At 43.9% G+C, this 24,958-nt stretch overlaps 2 protein-coding genes across 2 annotated transcripts in view; both read left to right on the top strand.

Annotated features, from left to right (window-relative positions):
- The first annotated feature begins 1,764 nt into the window (after positions 1-1,764).
- Positions 1,765-7,750, top strand: LOC121935241 (gastrokine-1-like). The gene is made up of 6 exons (XM_042476542.1): positions 1,765-1,853; positions 2,895-2,948; positions 3,821-3,958; positions 4,567-4,671; positions 5,339-5,471; positions 6,215-7,750. Exons 1-6 carry the CDS (start codon positions 1,842-1,844, stop codon positions 6,304-6,306), a joined length of 534 nt encoding a protein of 177 aa, XP_042332476.1. The 5' UTR covers positions 1,765-1,841; the 3' UTR covers positions 6,307-7,750.
- Positions 7,751-10,583: 2,833 nt separating this feature from the next.
- Positions 10,584-24,958, top strand: part of ANTXR1 (ANTXR cell adhesion molecule 1) — a 78,537-nt gene continuing 64,162 nt past the window's right edge. The window contains exons 1-3 of the mRNA XM_042477478.1: positions 10,584-11,358; positions 17,622-17,693; positions 19,336-19,407. Coding sequence (XP_042333412.1) covers positions 11,201-11,358; positions 17,622-17,693; positions 19,336-19,407 — 302 coding nt within the window. The 5' untranslated portion in view covers positions 10,584-11,200. The remainder of the gene's footprint in view (positions 11,359-17,621; positions 17,694-19,335; positions 19,408-24,958) is intronic.

Below are 24,958 nucleotides of genomic sequence, written 5' to 3'. Positions count from 1 at the left end.
AAGAAGAAACTTTTGTCCCTATTCAGGATACAGGAGAAAGAACTCAACCCTTTGGACAAAGCTGACTCCCAGCTCAGCCATAAATATCCATCAAGTCACACTCTCTCAGCCTTATGAGAAAGCAATGGCAAACCACCTCTGCACAAATCTCCCCAAATGACATGAAGGCACACAATAACAACAACAAATAGTTGAAGCAATGAGATCTGACCATCGAATAACTGTTGGCGAATGTTTATCTTTCCAAACTAGAGTTTTTGTTGTTGATGCTTTGCAACAATAAAAGCACATGGAATCCAACCCCATGGATCTTCAGTTCAATTTTGCATTGGATGTGCACCTAAGGTCAATTAGAAAGAAATATGTGTTAAGGAAAAACCCTGTTGTTAGAGACTAGGAGGGAAAAAACCTTCAATCTTCTACTAACAGAGATTTTTAAAAACAAAATGCCACACCACTCAGGGCCGTTTCAGTCAGCAGGAAATGGTGGCCAAAATAGAGAGAAGGCCGGAGAAAGCATGGCCAGCTAATTGAAATAAGCCTGACGCTTCTGTCAAATATTTGCCGGAGGCTTTAGTAAGGATCATGCGAAGTGGAATCGCCCAAATGGACGCCAACGCCTCCAAGACAAACCCCGCAACGCTTCTCTTTCTTCTCCGAGTCAACACTGTTTGGTACACATTGGCTGAGCTCCTGTGCGGCTGAGCATGGCCTAAGAGCTTCTCAGGCGGAGTGCCATTAAGAGCCCTCTTTTGTCATTGCCTCCAGGACACACCTTCAGGCTGTGACAGGCACCGCACAACGGAGGACTTTCAAGAAACATGTAGGACGGTACAAAATAAAACCTAAGAAAATACAAGTGTAATGTGAAGTTGAAGACGTTCACAGACAGCATCCATAGTTTTTTGTGGGTTTTTCGGGTTATGTGGCCATGTTCTAGAAAAGTATGTTCCTGACGCTTTGCCAACATCTGTGACTGGCATCCTCAGAGAATGCATTCATTCTGAAGATGCCAGTCACAGATGCTGGCAAAATGTCAGGAATAAACCCTTCCAGGACATGGCCACAGAGCCCAAAAACCCCCACAAAAAAACTATACAGATGTAAATGTATGCTTCTTAGCCAAATGGAGGTCATGTTGGAATTCCTCCTGGACAGAAGGTTGAAATGAAGGATATGTCCTGGAAAAGGAGGATGCCTGGTCACTCTGGAAAGAGGGACATTTTTGCAGGTGGATTTTCTATTAAAATAAAGAATGTGGGCTGTACCTCTCTCTAAAGAGGAATCGCTGCTTCCTAAATCTTCCAGTAATCCTAATCTTTGACCTGAAACTGAGGACAGGTTGATCTGGCGGCCATGGGCCATAAAACCAGGCTTGAGCCACATCTGGCCCATGGGTTGCTTGATTCCTAGAGCACCTGTATACAAATGTCACACACGCTCCTTGTCATCTTTGGCACCTGCAAGGTTTTGTCGTAAACCTCCCATCAAGGCGTTAGAAAACAGCGTCAAGAGGGATGTCAGAAGATAAACCATTATGGATGCCACCGGGGCGAACCCTCCTCCTCCCTCAGTCACCATGTTTGGCCTCAGCAAGATGGATGGGTCGAGAGTAGCCTCATAAGTAAATACAGAGCAAAGAAAATATTTAGCTTCTTCTCTAAACTCTCTTTTCCCATCGCCCCAAAGACTGAGCTTCCCATCGGACCCGAAAGGAGAAAAATCAATATTTGAAGAGACTATATGGCTTTGGATCCTCTCAAGAGCACCGTATATAAAGGTCAGCCACAGGCAGAGCCTTTGCGTCTCTTGGCAGATCTGGGTGCCACTTCGGAGGCAAAATGAAGACTCTGGTGAGTATATCCGCCGGTTTCAGCGGTCAGCTCATGCTATAGTAGCGGCAGGTTTTGTCATTGCGGTTGCCCTGGAATAACCAAAGAGCTACCAAGGTATTTCATTGTTGAGCTGGTTGTGTGTCTCCAAGGCTGGATCTACGCTGCAGAAAGAATGCAGATTGGTGCTACTTTCACTGCCATGGCTCAATGTTGTGCAATCCTGGGATTTGTCGTTTTGTGTGATACTTAGAGAGCCCTGGTGCCACCACACACTACAAATCCATACGATGCAGCCATGGAAGTTAAAATGGTATCAAACCACTGCATTTCTGTAGTGTGGCAGCAGCCCTTGGTGGCCAATACTGTCACCTTAATCCAATCCTAACCCAAGGCATGAGCTTTTCAACAATGCTGTTGTGTCATAGATTCAGAAGCATATTTCCCAAGTTTCCTTTTTTTTTCCTCTGAAAGAGTTCAAATGAATTATATATGCTGCAAATGTCAATTATGGGATAACATTTTTGGGTTATGTGTGTCTAATAGCTGTGGAGTCCATTCTGACTTAAACTTCCTCAGATATGAATTTAATTATCATTTGCACAACTCCAGAAATGAATTCTACGGTTGGCCCTCCAGGTCCATGGATTCAACCTTCTAGGGTTTGAATATTTAAAATATTCAAACTTTGATTTTGTCATTTTGTACTGTATAAAGGATGCCATTTTACTATGCCAATGGGACTTGCGCATCCAAGGATTATGGTATCCAAAAGGGGTCCTGGAACCAAAGGTCAGCGAGGACAAATCCCAGGATCCCATAGATAGAATCCACAGCAGTTAAAGTGATATCAACACGCAACGATTATTTATTGTGACTACACCCACAGTTTGCCAATATAAAAGAGATTCATTTGCAAAAGTACTCTCTAAGTAGATGGGCAGGAAATGAAAAAGAGTCAGTGTTTGTGATGAGGGATTATTTTCATCCCCATGAAAAACAAAGGTTGTCTCAAGTGTACCTCTCTTGCATTAATCTCTTTGTTTTCCTTCCACTTTGAAGATCCTGGTACTTGGCTTCCTGGAGCTTCTAACAAACTCTGTTTTTGCAAGTAATGTAAGTAACCAGTTCAGCTTTTCCTCTCACTTGCTCTTAGTCCTAATCTCCATCTCTGTGTTCATGAATGCTTTGCTTCCAAAAAACGGAGGCCTGGGATTTGCATCTGTCTGTGAACCACGTTTCTTTGGAAGATCTGAGGTTGCTGCTGCTGCTGCTGCTGTTGTTGTTGTTGTTGTTGTGTGCCTTCAAGTCATTTCCAATTTATGGTAAGGTAAACCAATCATGGGGTGTTATGATTCTACCAAGAAAACCCCATAATACCCATAAGTCAGGAGTGACTTGAAGGCACACAACACCAAACTATCCATCAAATTCTCCTCCAGCACCATGTTTCCATTGAGCTGATTTCCTTCCTGTCCATTTCTGTTTAGAAAGCGGAAATGCAATGGCTTGCATGATCCCGACTTTGACATTCAGTGATATGCATTTGAGGATCGATCCCTTTCTTTCCTATCTGCTTTCCCCAGTCTTAGCCTTCGGATTTCTGGACTGGAGTCTCCATTTTGTATTAACTCCTGAGCTGGTCCCACTAAGCGCTGTGTGCCGAAATTCCCTTTTCTCTCCCTTTATGGTTTTGCTCCTGTTTGGGATTCGTGTTTAGGTTCTCCTGGTTCAATTGGAGACCATAACAAGGTCTACGGACCTCAAGTGGTTTAGAAGACCTCTGCCTGGGATCGTGGCAAGGCAGAGGGTGCAGATTGATCTAGGTGGACTTATGGTCTGATTCGGCACAAGGAAGCTGGTCATTTAGATCTGCTTTTTTAATGCTCCGCACCCATTGAACTGACAGCCACAACTGACCGCATGATGCGCTGTGGGCTTGGCTTGCCTCCATCTTTAGGAGCCTGACTCTCGGTCTTTGTCTCCAGGCGATCCAACTCATCAACAAAGGGAACGATGGAGGGACGGTCTATCAGACGGTGAACATCAACCACAACACCAACGTTGCTGCCTTCAATATTTACTCTGGAGCACACTCCAGCAATGCCATTGTTGACTACAACAGTGTAAGCGTCCAGAAAACCAGTTTTGTTGTGCCCTTGTTTTTTCATTTGTGGCTGAGATTTTACATCAGGGTTGTGTGGCTGTAAACCAATGGAGTTATGCACTGGTTGCATTACGCTACCGTTGTGTTGAATGGCAAAGTGGTGCAAGTGAACGCATGCCCAAATGTGCAGCCAAGTGTATAACCAAAGGTGCGTCCGTGCGCACAATGGCACAACACTGCCTGTGGAGTAATGTGTTGAGTGTGGTATGTGACCTTTTTTGTGTTGAATGGCAACACTGTGTAAACTACAGTGTGTCTGAATACGCAACCAGATGCATAGTCAGATGAGTAACTCCATCTTGGAGTGAGTCAGTTTAGGTATTATTTATTTATTGTGTTTATTTCAAGGATTTATATCCTGCCTTTCTCCCACAATGGGGTTCATGGGCAACGAAACCTTAATGTGTTGGTTTTGATTAATGATTTTGTACAGGGTTACTTCCCCATTGACCCATTGAATGAATTGGTGAATACAATCCTATGGACTCATTGGGTCTACTCTAGTCATAGGATTTCGGCTATTGGGGATAGTCTTTTATTATTAAGATTTTATGATTTGTCTTGCAGGGCATCATCGTCTACCACATGCCCTACAAAAGGATATGCGTCGTGTCCAGGATGAACCCGCACACCTTTCCCAGTATTTCACAGCTTGACCAAATGACTCAGGAGGTATGTACCAGAGGTAAAGAATCGCTGTTGGATTAAGCCCTGTTGGAAAAACCCAAAGGGCACCTTATCTAATTAATTAATAATAATTAGATAAGATGCCTTCTAATTAATATGGGGAATAAAATAAACCCCTGGCAAAATTATTCCTGCTGTCAAAATGGACAAGAATGAGTCAAGAACTCCTTTGCTCCCCAGAAGTTCTTTATGGGCATCATGCAGAAATAATGTAGTTTGACACTGCTTTCAGTGCCATGGCTCCATGCTATGGAATCCTGGGATTTGTCATGTTGTGGCACCAGAGCTCTCTGACAGTGAAGGCTAAATACCTCACAAAACTATAAATCCCAGACTTCCATAGCATGGAGCCATGGCAGTGAAAGCGGCATCAAACGGCATTATTTCTGCAGTCCAGATGCAGCATAGGACACAATGCCCTTTTCTTTCCAAGCTGCTCCACCGTGTGGCGAAATCCAGCAGCAAGTGGCTTCCCCTCAGCTATGCGTCCTCACATCATTCCTTTGCATTTTGCATTAAGTCTGCTATTAATGTTGTTGTTTATTTGTATAGCACCATACATTTGCATGACACTTTACAGGCATCATCAAAACAGCATATAACCTGCAAAGACCCCGCTTCCCCATAACGCTTATTCTGTTCCATGATATAGGGGCAACCGCTGCATTCCCTTCACAGAAGTTATGGGGTTTCTCGCAAGATGGTCACAAATATGGCTGCACTTGGAGGACCGGGCCAAGCCATTTGTGGAGGACTAACTACCTACTGGGCCACGGAGTATCCAAGTGAGTTTGTCCAGGATTGTATTGCCATTCTTACCAATAAGGGAAATTGACCCATTTTTATTGATTCCTTGGGGAAGCCTTTGTCGTTGTTGTTGTTGTTGTTATGTGACTTCAAGTTGATTTTGATGCAAATTTATGGAGATCCTACAGAATCCTGGGATTTGTGGTTTGGTGAGGCACCAACACTCTTTGGCAGAGAAGGCTAAGGAACGTGTAAAACTACAAATCCCAGGATTTCATAGGATGCAGCTACAGCACTTAAAGTGGTGTCAAACTGCATTATTTCTACAATGTAGATGCATCCTATCACATGGGAGGCTAAGTGCCTAAATCCTATGCAAAAACGAGATTTAAATCCAGGAGAAATCCTGCAAAAGCAGGATCATTTTCATATAACATCATGTGCATTGAGCATTAAAGCAAAAATAAACAGCACAGAAAGTGGACAAAATCAGTCATTTTTTACTTTTGGAGAATCCCGAAAGTAAAAAACAGCCGATTTTGTCCATTTTCAGTGTGGTTTATTTTCACATTAATGCTCAATGCACATAGCGTCATGTGAAAACGATCCCGCTTTTGTAGGATTTCCCTGTTCTAATTCCCTTTTCTTCATGGGGAAAACTCCATTATCTCTGAGGATTTAGGATTGTAATTAATGACTTTTAAAGGCAGGTTCCCAAGTTCTGCTTTGAGGGAATGTGGTTTTGGGTTCTCAGCTGATTTTACCTTTTTTCCACTTTTAGGGCCACATCCTTTAGTCGGAGGCAGGGCCTGCGCTGGGCTAAATCTGCTCATTCTGAACGTGGATTTATGCGGAGGCGTTTCCCTCTTCTAACCAAAATCAGGCGTATGCCTCCCAACTTCATCTTTTCTGCATGATCTTCTGTTCCAAACTTATCTGACTCGTGTCCATTGGCAACTCACAGCTTCCATGTCAGTCGGGCAATGAATCTGCTCCAGGGTTTATTCCAAACTTTAAATTAGCTTTCAAAGGTGCTGGACCTATTTGGGAGATGTTGGTGTTGTTGTGTACCCCCAAGTCATTTCCAACTTATGGCAACCCTAAGGTTTTCTTGGCACATTTCTTCAGAAGGGATTTGCTGTAGCTATCCTCTAAGGCTGAGAAAGTGTGCTTCATCTATGGTCACCCAATGGCTTTGCATGGTCAAGACCTAGTCTCCAAAGTCATAGGGCTATACAGACCAAGCCCTTACATTGCTGCCCAGGCGCCATTCTAGTGCATGCCCTTCTTGACGGTGTGCACCACAGTGCTGCACCTCCACCGCAGCATCCAAATGGCACAGTGTGTAAGGGGGATCATAACGCCGCACCGCAGCGCTTATGATGCCCCTTCCAGGGAGCTGCTTGGGGTGGCTTCTTTTTGCTCCCTCCAGAAAGTGGATTGGTGCTGCTGCTTGCAGTTGCTGTGGCACCGATCCGGAGTAAAAAGGGGCATCTGCATGCCACCCATCTGTATAGCTCCACAGTCCAATGCTCAAACCCCTGCGCCACAGCATCAGTAAGAACTCCATGAATGTTTGCACTACGACCCGGAGCAGATTCATTGCCTCGCCAACACCAGCTCCACCGACTATGACCACTTGTGATTTGTGAAGTCAAAACAACTTCTCACATCCACACCATTTGCCAAGCACTACACAACCTGGTTGGCAACGCAAAGGAGAGGGTGGGTTGCATTTCTCTGGGCGGGCAAATGTATTACAAGTGGCTACTCCACTCAAAATGGCTGCTCTCTCCCTTTGTTCAAGGAGTGGTCAAGATGAAGGCCGCAACCTCTGCTGACACTATGGAGATGTTTCCTCAAATCGGTGGTCTTTGGTCATTCCCAGGCCAAGGGGAAGTTTTAATGTGAACTTTAAAGGAGAGAGCCAAAGGGCTGAATGCAACCCCCCAAATAAGTTTGACCCCTTGGATAGCTTCATTAAAGTTTAGGCTTAAACCTGGATTCCCATTTTGATTTTGTGTAAAATGTGCATGATGTAACCAAAGTCTTGGAGAAGGAAGAGCCGGAGGTAAACCTGAAGTCCAAACATTTCCACTTTGCAACTGAATCATAGAATCACAGAGTTGGAAGAGACCACAAAATTACTCCGGTCTAACCCCATTCTGCCATGCAGGAATACACAATCAAACATTAAGATGTTGTTGGGTTTTTTCTTTTGTGAGATGCTGATTTCAACATTCACTTCTTAAGTCTGTCTTTTAACATTGCAAGTAGTGTAGTTACCTACCTGTAACTACTTAACTTTCTTGGGTAATGACGGCATAATTGACATAACTATGGTGTAATGGAACTACTTTGAATGTAAATGAGAAATAATGAAACTATATTATTGATATGGCAAGTGGTGGTTTCTAGTGACTTTCGAAAGTTACCTTTAAAGGGACAGGAATTTTGCATCCTTTTACTGTTTGCCATTTTAAAAAAACCAAACCTAAGTGCGATTTTCTCTGAAGTGCGGCAGCTTTTCATAGCCAAGTGGGAATTCAAACCCTGCTCTCCAGAGTCATAATCCAATGCTCAAACTATTAGACCACATTGGCTTCCCTTAACTTGTGTAGACCTATTGAATTAATTGCCAAATGGGCTCTGAAGGTAAATCTAATTGTTTCAAAGAGTCGACCTAAGTTGGGAGTAACAATAGCAATAACAATAAGGCCTAAGTACAATGAAGGCACCCGATCTCATGCGCATTTGGAAGCTAAGCAGAGTCAGGCCTGGTTAGTCCTTGGAAGGGGAATCACTAAGGTATACCAGGTGCTGCAGGCGGTACTTCAGAGGAAAGAACTGGCAAAACCACCTCTGAGTATCTCTTTCCTAAGAAAACAATGTGAAAATAATGGGATTACATAAATGACAGGGAACATGCACACCCACAACAAAAGGGGATGAGTCCCTACATCGTGTTTGTGGGCTCATAACATAGTTGTCATAACATAACTTAGATGTAAACCTTTGTTCACGTAGTTATGGGGTGGTTGCATTACGCCACCATTTCCCTGAGTACCAGCATTGTGCAACCAAGTTGTTTCTGCCAATGTACCCAGCTAAGAAAGTGGTATATTGAAGGGACTGGCAAGTAGTTATGTGCCATCCAAGAATGCACAAGGTGTTTAAGGTTTTGGGGAGAGAAGGGATAAGAACCAACATCCTCAACCTCAACCCAGCAATATCCAAGTCCAAACTCTACTGCATGACATTTACTCATGATTTATGGTAACTGTGGCAAACCTTATTTGAGACGCTTGGTGTCACTCTTGAGCCCCGCATGGTTTTGTGTTCATTGTTTTGGGTTCTGCTAATTTAAAGAAATTTCATTTTAACAAAGGATAATTCTGGAAGTCAATGAACCATTGAAATGTCAGCCTTGAAAGAGCGTGGATATAATTTCGGGGTCACTGTTTTGCTTTTATTTCTGGGTCCAGTTTCCTAGGACTGCACCACTCTCTCATTCCAAAAGCTTGGAAACAGCTTGTAGGCAAAGGTTAGGCCATGTTTGGTTGAGGGGGTTCTGGGATTTGTAGTCCCCCCAAAGTAACTTCCCCAGGTTTTGATTGTAAAAGTTAAAAACCTTTAACAGAGGGGTGCCTAGTCCTTCTGGAGTGAGAATGGAAACAACTGGAATCTTAATGATAAATCATAAATCTACAGCGCAATAATAATAATAATAATAATAATAATGAGATTGTGCTAAGAAACTTGGAAACGCTTGGAACGAAACCCAGTTGGGGTCTTATTCATGAATAAATTCCCTTACAGAATGGGCTGGACATTTTTGCCTGATCCAAAATGGATGCATTCAGCCCAAGGTTGTGGAAGCAGAGTTGTGCATACAGTGCCATTGTGCATGTTGCACTTTTTGGGAATGTTTTTGCCACCTTGGAGAAAGGCAATAGTCTAAATAAATACATACATACATGCAAGAGAGAAGCCGCTTTCTGTTTGCCCCTCCACATGATCTTGTGGCACTTCTGTTCTCCTTCCAGAGGGAGATGGTTGTACAAAGAACCCTTTTGCCAAACAGATTTTCCCGGGGCAAGAAAAAGAGATGCTTTTACAACGGAGGTGCTTTGAGGGCATGCGGAGAGGTAAGCAGAAAGCAGTTTCCCTTGCACTGTGTGTTAGCTTACAAAAGCAAGACTCAGTTGCTGATGAAGGAGAGGAACCAGCTGGGACCGAAGTCCAAAATTAGGAGAGGAAAGCTCTGATTCAGAACAGCTGGGCTCAGGCCAGTTCAGAGTGGAGTCTGCCTAAGGCAAGGGTTGCAAGCAACTGGTCTATTTTCTGTCCAGCTTTTCTATCCCTGAAACCTGTTTCCAGAGTCCTGCATTGCATGCTTTCGACTTCCTGGACCCTTGGACCATATTGACCTGGGTTCTTGTCACTTGCCTTGACTGAGACCGCTTGACCAACGCCTTTCTCCTATGGACTCCTGCAGGCAAGTTTACTGCCTCTGTCTGCATTATCAGTTCATGGTTCCCTCCCAGTCAGCTTTTGTAAGTGTTTGGTGACCCAGGACAAGGATGGGCAAATTGTGGCCTTGGGGTCGCATAGGGCCCCCGGATTGTAAATACGGCCCACGAGTCCCATGAACTGCATGTTTTCTGGGCAAATAAAGAGGATGAATGGCCTCTCCTGAAAGCCTAGAGGACAAGGTGACCAGATGGCCTACCCGCAAAGAAGGACAAGCCACTGTAAAGTATGGGGCATTCTAGAAAAAGGTAGGACATTTCCAAATCAGAGCTCAAAGCACTTGTAGAAATATAGATGTATGCTTTTTAAGATGAACAACGTTTGGGAATTCTTCCCAGTCAGAAGATTGAAACTTTGGGCCTGTCCTGGAAAAGGAGGATATCTTGTCATCTTGCCAAACAGAAAAGGAATAAAAGAACCTTTAGCGTGGAAAACAATTGCAAAATTTTCAATTGCAAGGAAAATCCTGGACAAGGGCCCATAAGATTTAAAACCCCCACATTTTCCAAATGCAGAAGGGGGTTTCTGGACTTTTCTGCACTTTCTTTTGGGTTGTTTTCTGTTTGTGTGCGTTTTTGGTGGCCTTTGGGACTTTGGTGATGGAGGACCAGGAGACCTTTCTCCAGGGCCAATGCTTTCTCCTTTTCCGTCACAAGAGGGAAGCCTTGCAACTGAGTTGGATGGGAAGCAAGACCAGAACCCACCACTTCCAAGAAGAGAAAAGGCAATTATTGGTTGGGGGAAGAGAGAGCGAGAGATGATCCTTCCCACATTCTCCAAAATCTGGGGCAAAGCAAAGCCTAGCCAAGCAGAAAAGGAAAAAGCCTTCTTGCCTGGAAGCTGCCTTTTGCTTTGCGGAGGGTCCTTTGGGGAACTTTTTGGGGGGCAAAGCCAAGGAGGCCAGGAACCCCTTTGAAAAAAGAAAAGCCAAAGAGAAAAGGAAAAGGAGTGGAATACAATTCTGAAATTTTTCAATCTTGCAATTTTGCAATCTGAAATCTCTGCACTTGGACTTTGGATTGGTACTTTGGTTTTTTGGAGGGTCCTTTGTTTTGGTTTGCATTCTTTTGTACAGTATTGCCTTTTTGGGGGGGCAAGGATTTGGTCTCTGCTGGGAAAGACCCCCCAAATGGTATTAAAATAAAGTCTCTTGGAAAGAAGGCGAAACCGGCTCAAGTGGTGGAAGGAGGCACCGATAGACATGCTGTATGTCTAGCTATCCCTGGATCCAACCATGGCCCTTGGGAAGGCGAAAGTTTTCCAGCTGGCCTTGAAGTGCTTCTTTGTTGCCAACTTGATGGTCACTTGCGATGGACACCAAGGAGGCACCCGGCCGGACAACGGAGGGGCGGCCTGCTATGGAGGCTTTGACCTCTACTTCATTTTGGACAAGTAAGTCTTCTTGGCCTGGCTTTGTCTATGAGCTGCTGCTGCTGCTGCTGCTGCTGCAGGAGCCAAAGGCATTTGGAGAAAGGTCCAAGGAGCTGCTAATGGCTTTCCCAGGCTTCCAGGGCTTTTGTGGGTTCCTCTCTTGGCTGGATTGCTTCCTCCACTGGATCTTGGTTGGGAGGACTGGGTTTAGACACTACTTCATAGTTATTAATTAATTAATTTTAAAATACTTAGTTATTTATTTGGTGTGCCGCCTTCCTCCCAGAAAAGGATCCAAAGTTCTGCTTAGACATTATGCCTAAGGCTTTACCTTTTTTATATCTATTTATATCTATCTATCTATATATATATTTCATTTGCATGCAGTCTTCCTCCCAGAAAAGGACCCAAAGTTGCACCTAGACATTCATGTCAAGGGGAAACCTATACAGTACCTGTTTTATATGTATTTAATTATTTATTTATATTGATCGATTGGTTTCATTTGCATACAATCTTCCTCCCAAAAAGGGACCCAAGGTTGTGACTAGATGTTCATGTCAAGGAGAAGACCTGTACCTTTTTTTAATATTTATTTATTTCTATATTTATTTCACTTTCATTTTATATTTTGGCATGCCGCCTTTCTCCCAGAAAGGGACCCAAGTTGGTGCTCATAAGAGAGGAGCAACATTTTACAAAAGAAGCTTGCAATACAAAATTCAAAACAGTTTAAAGTCAGCTAAAAGCAGTCTAAAACCACATTGGAAGATACAAAAGCTATTGTATGAAAACCTCTGAAATCAAACTTCTTTTCATGGTTGTACAAAATTGTGCACTTAATGATTTCTTGCAACTCAGAGAAGTTATTTGGAGTCTACTCTGGAAAGGTCTATCTTGTTTTCCCTAGGAACCACAATGTATTGATTGCTTAAAATATGTTTCCGGTGTTTCCTAATGATTGGGATTTTGGTTCATTAAAAGCCAAGCCAACTGCATCCGCACTGCAGACATAATCCACTTTAACTGCCATGGCCCAGTGCTATGGAATTCTGGGAACTGTCATTCGTTGTGGCACCAGAGCGAACTACAGTTCCCCAAATTCCATAGCATTGAGCCATGGCAGTCAAAGTGGGTCCAAACTGGATTATTTCTGCAGTGCAGATGCAGCCTAAAAACCCCATCACCAACAAAGGGAAGAAAAGCATAGCAGTCTGTCCCAAAAAAAGAAAGTAGCAGTTTTGAAATCAATCCATTAATTCAATTAGTTCATCCAAATGGAATTACTCTTGAAAGTTCCTAGAATCATAGAGTCGGAAGAGACTGCAAGAGCCATCCAGTCCGCTGGCAACCGAAGGAGAGATGTTAACCCATCTTTCTTTCACTGGGAGTTGATCTGTTTTGTTTGGGGAGCATCTACACAGTAGAAACAATGCAGTTTGATGCCACTTTTAAAGTGCTGTAGCTCCATCCCTATGGAATCCTGGGACTTGTAGTTTTTGCAATGTCTTTAAGCCTTTTCTGTCCAAGAGTGTGCTGGTGCCTTGCCAAATTACAAATCCCAGGATTTCATAGGATGGAGCCATGACATTTAAAGTGGTGTCAAACTGCATTATTTCTCCAGTGCAGATGCACCCCTAAAACCTCTCCAAAAAAAAACAACCCAGAGCAAATGCTATGTCTATTATGTGCCATTATTATTATTATTATTATTATTATTATTATTATTATTATTATTAAACTTTATTCATAAAGTGCTGTAGGTTAAGTCGCATGTTGATCTATGGAAACTCTGAATTTTTCAGTGTTTTCTTAGGCAAGGGGTCCTCAGAGATGGTTTTGCCAGTTCCTTCCTCTGAAATAGAGCCCTACGGTGCCTTGGTCTCCCACCCAAGTATTAACCAGGGCTGACCCTTCTCAACTCCCAAGATCAGGCCAGATCTAGTGCCTTTTGGGTATTTAGTCCCTTGGCGGTTACTTCAGTGTCCTTGAATCCTTTTCTCAAACCATTTTCCAATTCCAAACCATTTTCAATTTCCTTTCTCCGCTCAGTAGATGAAAACATTCCTCTTGCATAATTTTCTTCCGAAAGGCTCCTTGGGGTCTAGCAGATGCTCCAAAATAAATCCCAACTTGCTCAATCTCTTGGAAAGTGTGTTGTTGTGCATTTTTTTAATGACCCAAAAAAAGGTCTGTATACAGCGGGTTCGAATCCTCCCCCCTTTAACTCTGAGTCACTTTTTTCTTTGTTCCCAGTTAATGAAATGCACATTTCCCCCCTTTTGCCGCTTTCTCTGGCTAATGGCATCCAGAGATGCTACAAAATGCTTACTCACAATATTTACCCCGGAGTTGACACAATGCCAAGGTGTTTGCATAAGAGGCTTAAGAAGGCTCTGCTTTCCAACCCTGGACAGAGTCCCCAAGGGTCCCACGATGAACGAAGGCGCTGGCAAAAGTCACAAACTGTGGCCCACATCCTGTTAGTTCGCAACGTAAGCATGCCTTAAGTCACCCTATTATGCCTTCGGGGAAATTCTTGGCCCCATTGCAATGGGCGCATTCTGCTGACAGAAGCGGAAGAAGGTTTGCACATACAGCGACGTTGCACATTGTGCATCGCAGTGGGACATTGCAGTTGCGCATTGCACTACAATGTCCAGTCATTGCCTTGTGTTGCTCGATGTTGCTATTCTGCATGGAGGTTACATAGTGCTGGCATAGCACATTGCTCCATTTACACAACTCTGGAGGGGATGTTGGGTTGCATCCTATGAGTAGGAAAGAGGATTGTTGTTGTGTGTCTTCAAGTCATGGATGGATCTGTTCCATGAAAAGGGCACCTCCTTTGAAAAATGGCTCTACAGAATCGACTCTGCGGGGATTTGCACAGAGCTTGGAAAGTTGCTTTTAAATTAAGCTTGTTTCCATTGCTCATTAGGATAACCATTGAGATGTTGCAAAGAATAACTTGTTAACATTACGTCTGGTACTGCTTGGCATTTGTACTATTCAGTTACTTTTTGAAGTGTGTGTGAGTATTTATTTAAGTCATGGCACCAGACACTTGGAGGGCTATCCTCAGTCGGCAGGGAAGGAGGACATGATGAACAGTGGAGTCAAATGGTCAATGGCTGGAGGATTAAAATGCCATTTTGCTCCACAGTTTATAGTTTCACGCCACTAAACTCAGGGTGCATGCATCCCTTCCAACAGAGAGTAAGAATTTAATCAGGGATGGTATTCTTGTGGGGCAAATGGGGCATTGCCCATGCCAAACCCAACCCCAGCATCCTTCCCAACCAGATGGAAGATACAAGATCTACTTAGACTTTGCTGGACAGCAAACTAGATGAAGGCAGATCTTTCTCTGGTGAGCGTCACTGGAGAAAAGCCATGGCACTAGTGCGTATTGGATCCCTCTTTGCCCAATGCTCAAAAAAGTAGTTGTGCCAGTGCATGCCCCCAGTTGCATTACCATAACTCACTAAGCAGATTTGGGCCATAGACTGTAGGAAATGCAGTTTTGCCGTGGTTCTGTTCCATTTTCGACGTCACATTAGTGACATTTACACATGACTCATTTCAGAGTTAAATGTCCCCTTGATGCCACTTGCCGCCTATCGCTCTTTGAAGTCTGCTTTGTGAGCTGCAAGGCCAAAATGAACAGTGCTGCCTCTATCCTGGGAAGCTTGGGATGAATGCCGGCATTCAGTTTCCCTTTGGTTCATGCCAATCTGTCCATCTTGTCATCCTACCTCATGTTTTCCTTCCTTCCTTCCTTCCTTCCTTCCTTCCTTCCTTCCTTCCTTCCCTATTGTCATCCTACCTCATATTTTCCTTCCTTCCTTCCTTCCTTCCTTCCTTCCTTTCTTATTGTCATCCTGCCTCATGTTTTCTTTTATTTTTCTTCTTTCCTTGTTTTCTTTCTTTCTCTATTCTCATTGTCATCCTATCTCATCTTCCTTCTTTACTTCTCTCTTTCATTTCATTGTCATCCTACCTCATGTTTTTCCTTCCTTCCCTCCTTCCTTACTTCCTTGATTTCTTTCCTTCTTTCTTCTCATTGTCATCCTACCTCATCTTCCTTCCTTGACTTCCATTTTGATTTTTAGGTGACTTATCTGCCTTATAGCTGTGGTTCTGAGCCTTCTTTTTGGCCATGGTTTCTGGTTTCTTGAAAACAAAGCTGGGCTGAGCAACTGGATGGCACTGTGCCCGTCGTGGGGGTCTGCCAACGTTTCCCTCATCCTCTGTCCCTGGAAATGAGGCGGATTTCCAGGGACGCTCTCCCAGTCATTGCATGCGGCGAGAGACGCACACTTTCCAGGAATTGATTTATTGATTGGTTTATTATTCAAAGCATTCATATATAGCTTTGCAGCCACGTAGGACTCCTGAACAGCCACAGATAAGAATCCTGCCCCCCAAATGGCATTTTCCTTCAGATTTCAAGCATTGCAGTGAGCGAAACTTGGGGTGCATCTGCTCTGTAGAAATAATGCAGTTTGACGCTCTTTAAACTGGTGCCAGATCCGGTGCCACAACAAACTACAATTCCCAGAATCCCAGAGCATTGAGCCATGGCAATTAAAGTGGGGTCAAACCAGATTAATTCTGCAGTGCAGATGCAACTCTCCATTCAGGCTCTACATTTTTAATGTTGTCTTCAAGTGGTAAAGGTGGAACCAAGCAAATGGGTTTTGCTTTTTCTGCTGGGATCCCATTTCTTTCCCACTCTTTCCTCCTGTGAACAAAATACATCCTTAGGCTTCAAATTCAGTGTCCTGGAGCACTGCATGTTTATATTATTTTTGTTTTAAAAGCTCCTTTTGGCTTTCCTTTCCTTTCGTTTTGGGATTTCTGAATGGGTCGAAGGGCACATTTTGCAAAGGGGGAAACCAACTTTGTGTTGTTGGTGTTGGCATCTGTCGCAGCAGTGGCAGCACTTTTCTATGCGAAGAGTTGTGTGGGAAGGAGGTCCCACGGAAACAACAAAAAAGGCGCTGTAATTTTAGACGTTGGGATACTTGTTCCAAGAAGAGAGAGAGAGAGAGAAAAGAAGCTGAAAGATATATACTTATGTGACCAATTTAAAAAGTGGTGTGTAACTGAGGAGGTCTGCTTCCAAGCCACCAAAAACGTAAGACCTGAGTCTAGCGGAAACCGAAGTTGCAGCAGCAAAGTTCAGCAAAGGAGAACTGGAGTTTCCAAAGAAGTAGCCGCGTTAGTCTCTTGCAGCATGAAAAGGAGAATGGATTTTGAATCCATTTTTATTTCAGCAAGAGCTTTCATGGATATCAACCCACTTCTTTGGATGCAGTACTGAGTGGTATTAAAGACTCAGGCATAAAATGTATTTATACCACGGGAGTGGGATCGCATGCGCAGTGGACCCTTCATATTCGCTGGGATTAGGGAGGCAGGACCCCCCCCCCCAATGAAAATGGGAAAACCACTATCTAGGAACCTCCATCTGTGGTCAATATCCACCAGAGGATGACTATAGAATTGTGATGGAGGACCTACAAATGGGTAGAAAAGTGTTCTTCCTAGGAGTCTCTAAACCCTCCAGCAGAGCTCTATGGCCAACATCCACAAGACGTTGACTGTAGAGTCAAGTCGAAGGCTTTCATGGCTGACATCCATAGGTTTTTGTGGGTTTTTTGGGCTCTGTGGCCATGTACTAGAATATGTTATTCCTGATGTTGTGCCAGCATCTGTGGCTGGCGTCTTCAGAGAATGTATTCCCAATATCCATAGAGACTGTCCTGTTTGTCCAATGTAAAATGCAGAAAGGCACTGCTAGCATAGGATGGTATATATCACACTGGAGGAAGAACAAGGGAGAATAAGTAAATGCACCTCTGATGTTGTGAGTGATGTTTATTGCTATCCAGCACTTTGTATGCATGGCATAGGACTAACCAGGGCTGACCCTGCTTAGTTTCCAAGATCTGATGGGATCCAGTGTCTTTTGGATATTTAGGCTCTGGTCCCATTAAAAGTCCAGGACAGCCAACTTCATGTTGAGAAACAGTCCCCAAGGGTTTACCTGGCGCATGGACCATCTGCGTGCGCCTTTCAAAGCAGAACATGAAAGATGGACACCCCCCGCTCAAACCTCACCTGCGCACGAAAGGCCATTTTTAAAACAGTTGATCAGCTTTGCGCATGATGATCTCTGCAGATGCCCAGAGGAAGTGAACTGTAATAAAAATAGAAGCGACCAAAACATTTATCTGATTAAAACCAATATTCCTTGGGATGATTTTATTTTCCAGGTCAGGAAGTGTCCTGCACCATTGGAGCGAAATCTACTACTTCGTGGAACATCTGGCCCACAAGTTCATAAGGTAAGGAATTATGGCTGGCTGATAGCAGAAACTCAGGGTGAAACTAAAGTGGGTTTTGTTGGCCTTAACCATGTTTCCGGCCATTAAGAGCGCCCTGCTATTCATTCAGAGGAGTTGCCTTACTCATTTTTTATTGTATTTGGTGGATTTGTATCCTTTCTTTCAAAATGGGATTCAAGGCTGTTTCTGACTTCAAGGTTAACATGCACAAGGATCCTACTTTGGGCTTCCATATCTGCACCAGAGGAGACTTGAGCACTTTTTGGCTTGATCCAAGTCTTTTTGGTTCTCGGTAACATCATACTGGGAAAATCTAATTGAACAACTTCCTCAAATCCTTGGGGCTGATGGAGTGTTGATTTCAATGCTTCATCAAAGATTTGTTTCAATGTAATGGCCAAGGAATCCAAAATAAAGTTTTTCTCACTGTCTGTTTTCATGATCGAGGAATCTTTGGGGAAGGGAGAGGTGTAGAGTTATAGATTCGTTGAATTATAGAGTTGGGAAAGATCCCAAATGGCTATCCAACCCCTTCTGTAATGCAGAAATGCTCAGTTAAAACACTCCTAGGAGATGGCATCCAACTTACGTTGGAAGACCTTCAATGAAGCAAAGTCTAGGAGAATCCTTTCCACTGTTGAGCATCTCTTACCATCAAGATCTCCCACTTCTTATTTAGCCAGAATCTCCCTTTCTCCCAGTTTGATTCCAATGGTCCAGGTTCAGACTTCTGGAAGATAAGAAAACAAGCTTGCTCCATTCCCATAACACAGTCCTTGAGGGTACAGTATTAGCCTTTACTAGTTATCCATGGTCTTAACTTGGTGTAAAGCATGAGATGTTTCTGGTCCTACACTTAGAACATTGATTTGCTCCCATGGGATTCCCTAAAGGGAACTGTGGCCTTGTGATGTGTTGGGTATTTGTTAAAGATCCACAGCTCTCCAACTAGAACTGAGGCTCACACAGGCTGCATTTGCACTGCAGAAATAGGGCAGTTTGGCACTGCTGTAACTGCCATGGTAACAGTCTATGGGATCCTGGGATTTGTAGTCTGAGGATACACTACAGGTCTCTGGCAGAGAATCCTAAATACCTCTCCCTGAACGCCAAAGCTCAGGATGACCATAGGAAGTAACATAGGAGGTACAGGTGGGCGCTTTGTGCCGGCCTGAGCCCGAACTAGAGGTAGTCAGGGAGCTGAGCACTTACATGCTCAGCAACCCTACTGAACACCCTGGCTGCCATCATGGTGCGCGTCCATCCATACAGGGCACGCCATGATGATGTCTGTGTGGTTAAGTGCCCAAACAGCATTGTGCCGTGGCAGCATCATCATGGTCCGCGAGCGCACCAATGACACCCTGCGCATGACCTAAAAAGAACTCTCTGGGGAGCGGGTTCTTTTTAGGCCTCCGAAAGGCCACGGCTTTTGGTTGCCACAGTCCATCTGGGGCGGAAAGGGGCAGCATCTGTGCCAATCTCTGCCAAATGACAGCTCAAGTGGAATCATATTGCTATAACTATGTAATGTGAATGATCCCTTGGTCTCTTCAGACGCTTCATAGTGGAGTCCCAGTCAATAAATATGCCTAGAAAAACCGAGCATAGATCCTAGCTTGTGTGTTTTGTCTTTCTCCAGCCCCCAGCTGAGGATGTCCTTCATCGTTTTCTCAACCAGAGGCTCAACTCTCATGAGACTCACTGAAGACAGGTAAGGAGGCATGAAAAAAGGCAGGGGATTCGGGGCAGCCGGAGGAATCCATGCCAGTGGGGCAGCTAATCCCTTCCAGGTTTTCACCTAACCTAGAAAGGATCTCTCCAACATCCAATCCCAAAATAGATTGGAGAACTCAAGTTCAGACTAAAAACCGGAGCAGATAACACTGTCCCGTTGGCGCAGCTGCCACCATTTCCAGAGACCTTATGCTTCGGGATGGTGCGGAGGTTTCATTGCTTCTGAAGGAAAGTGGTCCCACTCACCCTTCCCAGATTTATATCCTTCTTCTTTTAAATGTCACAATTTTCCAAGTTTTGTGGTGCATTTCTCAGTTTGCGTTAGAATTGTGGTAAGAGAACGTTGCAAACAAAAAGGTGTGTATTTGAGAAACTTGTAGTTAAATGAATACTGGTTTTTGTTTTTTGTTTTTAAAGTTGGGTTGCTTGTGTTTTCATTGCAATTTTTTATTACACTTATTTTTGCTGATATATTCCAGGGTGGGTGGGACTTTCCAAAAATATATACATATTGAAATTGTAAGATCTATGTTTCATTCTCTCAAAAAATTGATCACATTGATCCAGTTCCTCTTAAAGTTCGTCGCTGGGTGTTTTGTGTTACTTTGTTTAGTACAAACCGGTTTGAACTTTGTGGGAAAATGAATGAATGAGCGGATGCCAAAACAAGCCTGTATCATCATCATCATCATCATCATCATCATCATCACCATAGCCATTAATTAGGCTTTAAATGTTTTTTTAAAATGTGGTTCTGCTTTGCAGATCCTTGAAGTTTGGTTCTCTCCAGCTGTTGATTTCATTTTGCTTTTCTTCTGAAGATGCTTTAATTGATTTCAGACTAGATCTGTTTCACATTTGCAATTTTTATTATGATTTTGTAGTTTATTGTGGGTTTAACCTTTATTTTGTGAACTGCCCTGAGGGCTTGGACCTGATGCAATTCCCATGATCCCTTTGGCGATGGTTTCCTTGGCCCTTTCCTTTGGCTGCGTTATTGTTGACCTGCGACTTCCAAGATTCCTCCTTTTTGGCTCTGCCTTTCTTTTTGGTCTGGGTTTCCCATGAACTCTTCCTAGGCTGTTGTTGACCAGAACTCCCATGGTCTTCCTTCACCATTGGCTATGCTGGCTAAGACACATGGGACATGTAGTCTTGAGTGTTTGGAAGAACACACATCCCCAAGGAGAGGACTACTGTACAAGGACTATAGAAAAGCAGGAAATATATAAAACTTAGCTTTAAAATAATGGCACACCAACTGCTCTTACCAACTCCTAACCCTTATGAAAGCACATGCCACCAACTTCTTCCTTCCAGTTAGTCTCAAAGGTGCTACAAGATCTCTCTCCATTGGCTAACACGGCTATATCTTTGAATCCTTGTATAGCTTTTCTCCGTTAGCATACGGTGGACTCTTCCCATCTGTAGTGGTTTGGTTCACCCCATGGGTGACAAAATATAAAGGTGTTCAAGCCACATATTATTAAATGGTAGCGACATGCGCATGGACCCATCAGTGCATCCATGTGCATGCACTGCCATTGAATAATATAAGGCATGGTGATTTGCAGCTGGTCAAATCCACAGACCACCAGCCCACTGATATGGAGAGTCCATATATATATATATATATCCAAAGCCTTTGGTACCTATGCAGATGGAGTCTTCAGGCTGTTTGCCGGATCCGCCAATGCACATCTGCACATCCAGAGGAGAACAAGGAGTGGAGCTGAGAAGAGTTCTGTTTCGACTGGAGTCGCAACTAGCTCAGTGTGGTTAGTTTGCTTGGGAACAACCCTGCCTCTTCCATTCTGATGTCCAAATCAGAACAGGAACAGCGTTACTATAGGAGGGCTTGACCCAGTCGAGGCTCATTCTTGGATTCCCTGCCCTTGGATCGTCCCCCTGCAAATAAAATGTGTATGGAGAGAGTTCACAAATTAGCTGCTTGCCAGCATCTCCTTAAGATGGGAAGGGCAAGTATCGCAAGACCAGGGTCCACTTTTCTGGATGGCCAAGTAGGAGAGAGCCAGCATGGTACAGTGGTTTGAGTGTTGGACTAGGACAACGGAGACCAGGGTTCGAATCCTTCCTCCGCCATGGAAACCCATTGGGTCACCTTGGCCAAGTTGCACTCTCTCAGCCTCAGAGGAGGGCCATGGCAAACCTCCTCTCAATATGCCTGGCCAAGAAAACCCTGTGGTAGGTTTGCCATAGGGTCACCATAAATTGAAAATGACTTGGAGGCATCCAACAACAACAACCCAAGTCCAAAGAGTAAAATTCCTGTGCTTCTGTTGAGCTTTTCATGGCTCCTGTCCCTCCGCAACACCTACAAAGTGCAGTTATTTGAGAAGGGCCATTTGTGTTAATCTTCAGCATCCCTTGAAAGTACACAAATAACTCACAGTGTTGGTCAATTGCAGCTCAGTTTAAAACTCAGAATGGCTTCTTGTTCTGTTTGGCAAGTACTTTAGCAAAGCCAGGAATTTATTTGGGAAGCTGGCCCCATGCAGAGTGTTTAGTATCAGGGCGATCTTATCGGTTGGTTATGAAGCCCGGCTCTGTGTTTCTTCAGAACAGAGTTTTCCCGTTCGTCGCGGTGGGTCTGCTTTTCTTTTCCTCTTCCATTCAGGACACGAGGTGTCTGAAAACGGAAGCATTTCTTTTATAAGAACAGCACATGCAAAGAGCATCCTTTTCCATCCTCTCGGTAATCCGTAATAGCCTTGTAAGCTCAACTCTCCTTGGAGCAGATAAGGAGGAAAGGGATGAGGAAAGGGGCTCATTTGGGGAATTTATCTGCAGGCAAGGTCTGTTTAAGTGAGACTAGAACTGGTAATTCTTAGTTTAGATTACAGTTGTCCCTCCACATCTTCAGGTTAAGCATCCATGCATTTGATTATACATGGAGTACTGTATTTTCTACTTTCTCTGCTGCTGCCCTATGTATGGCCTCCAATGTTCTCTCTAGGCATTTCTAGGTCCACCAACATGGTTCTATAGTCAGCTTTCACTGGAAGTCCACATTGCCTGCCTCTGCTGTAGACTAAGGACTGGGACTCCCTTTCAGCCAGAGGGTCAAAGTCAATTTTAGAGAAACCCTAGAATTGGAAGAGACCCCAAGGGCCACCCGGTCCAACTTCTGTCATGCAGGAATACAACATCAGAGCACCCCTTGTGACAGATGTCCATCACGCCTTTGCTTGAAAACCTCCAAAGAAGGAGACTCCATCACCCTCCAATGCAGCGTCTTCCACTCTCAAACAGCTCTTACTCTCAGGAAGTTCTTCCTAACATTGAGGTGGAATCTCTTTTCCTGTACTTTGCATCCATTACTCCATTGTGTCCTATTCTCTGGACACTTGTTTTCTCAGAAAACAAGCTTGCTCCATCCTCAACATGACATCCCTTCAAATATTTAAGCAGGGCTATCATATCACCCCTTAACTTTCTTTTGTCCATGCTAAACATGGATCCCTAAGATGTTCCTCAGAGGGCTTTATGGTGACCTTCCACCGTCTTGGTTGGGCATGGTCCAGATTGTCAATATCCCCTTTGAATGATGTTGTCTAGAACTGGACATAGTAGGGGTGGGTAGGACCTGAGATGAATACGTGGGACCCATACTATTAGCCTACTTTCGACTTAGAGCTCTTTTGCTTTCCATCCATCCTTTTAGATCTGCCTGGATCCCTTCCTAATGGCATTTCAGCGTTGGCTAAATCTTATTTCATTCAGCCTCTGGCTTTGGTTCAGTGTTGGGTCTTGATCTCCCCTACGGTTGTCCCGACTCATTTTCATTCCTGTTTTATTGTTTCAGTTATGTTTGACATAAACCATCTTGGAAGGTGCTATACAATGGTAGACTGGATTATAAATAACCAGACTCCTGTTGGCTTCTTGCGCATGTGTCAGTTCTCCTGTGGAAGACACTGGACATGTTTGTTCAATGTGGAACGGCCATTTTCAGTTAGTTCATGGTTGCAGGAGTGGTATTCCACTTTTGATTCTGTTTTCCATGGAAGTGATACTGAATGTGCATGTGCATTGCACATAATTACACATGATTGTGCCTTGAGCATTAGATATGGATTTGCATTCCACATGCGCATCTGAAACCAATGCATATTTAGTTGTACAGTGTTGAGATTCACAAATAAGGCATCATTTGCACAACTGCTGCATCACCTGAGTTATATTCCATCTCCTCCTCGGTATAGTCTCCCGGCCAACTATTTTAAAACAATGGCTGAAATGCAGTTATGATTCCAGCCCAGGGAGTCCCTAAAACCTTCCACACCCAAATATTTGTTCAGCTGCTCTGGGTTTGTCTTTAAGATAAGAGAGTTGGACAGTCCCTGAATAGAGAGTGATGGCGAAGCCTTGTGCGGAAATGCTTTGGGAATCTCTAATTTGGGGAATGAGCAGTTTGTGCTAATATTGTGGGATCGGGGAATGGGAATGTGTCAACATGTTTCTGCTTTCTCCAGGATTTGTGGAGGGCCACACATGTGGCAGCTGTGCATGGCAATCGGGTTCCCATGTTGATAGCAGCCGCATGAGCTCATTCGGAGATAAGCGCCTGGACCGACAAAGGCACGATCTGGCCTTTATAGCTTTTCGGACTCGGTTTTCACAGCCGAGAGGAAGAGCAACTGAGCCCTCCCTATTCAGCCTGTTTTCAATCTGTCAGTGTCCTTGACAGTTTTTTAATATGTATATATAAGATTAAACTGGTTATCAAGGACTTTGGAAAGTCTTTTCTCATGAACTCATTTTGTCTTGACATTGGGTTGGATGGAAGCGGAGAGGGCAGCTGAGTTCAACTAATCCCAGCCTGGAGATTAGGGAGCACTTGTGGGATCTATAGTGCCTGTCATCCAGCTCATACTATTTGCTGTTGATGATGCAAAGGGAGGTGCACAGAGATAGCATGATGTTGACCTGGAGCAAGGATGGACAAAGGCTGGTTTGGTGGTCCCTGAAGCCCTGCAGACTCCTTGTCCCGCCCTATTTTGCCCCCAAATTAGGATAATTTGCCTCTCTTAGGTTGCATCTGCACTGCAGAAATAATATAGTTTGATACCACTTTAACTGCCATGGCTCAATGCGATGGCATTCTGGAATTTGTAGTTTTGTGAGGTATTTAACCTTCTCTGTCAGAGAGCTCCAGTGCAATGAGAAACTACCAATCTGTTTCTCAAAACCAGAGCTAGGTTTCTGGTTTTATTGGGTTGAAGGGTCACCTGTGGAGCATTCAACTAACAAGAAGATTGACCATTGTACACAATGCAGTTGCTAAACTTGACCTGGATATCACTTTATTTGCATGTGAGAATCATTCGCGCAACTGCTTGCCATTTTCGCTTTATTTGCAGGATGCTTTAAACGCGCTTTAATCTCTCTTTAATGCCGAAATGAGCCCCAGTATGATAAAATCCTTTGTCCAGATCCTGTGTCATACGAGGAAGAGATTTCTTTTACTTCCATTCTGTGCAGCATTGGTTGACTTGAATAAAGTA

Source organism: Sceloporus undulatus, chromosome 6, assembly GCF_019175285.1.
Source record: "Sceloporus undulatus isolate JIND9_A2432 ecotype Alabama chromosome 6, SceUnd_v1.1, whole genome shotgun sequence".
NCBI lineage: Eukaryota > Metazoa > Chordata > Lepidosauria > Squamata > Phrynosomatidae > Sceloporus > Sceloporus undulatus.
Note: the sequence above shows the minus strand (reverse complement) of the source record. Positions and strands in the feature narration are given on the sequence as shown.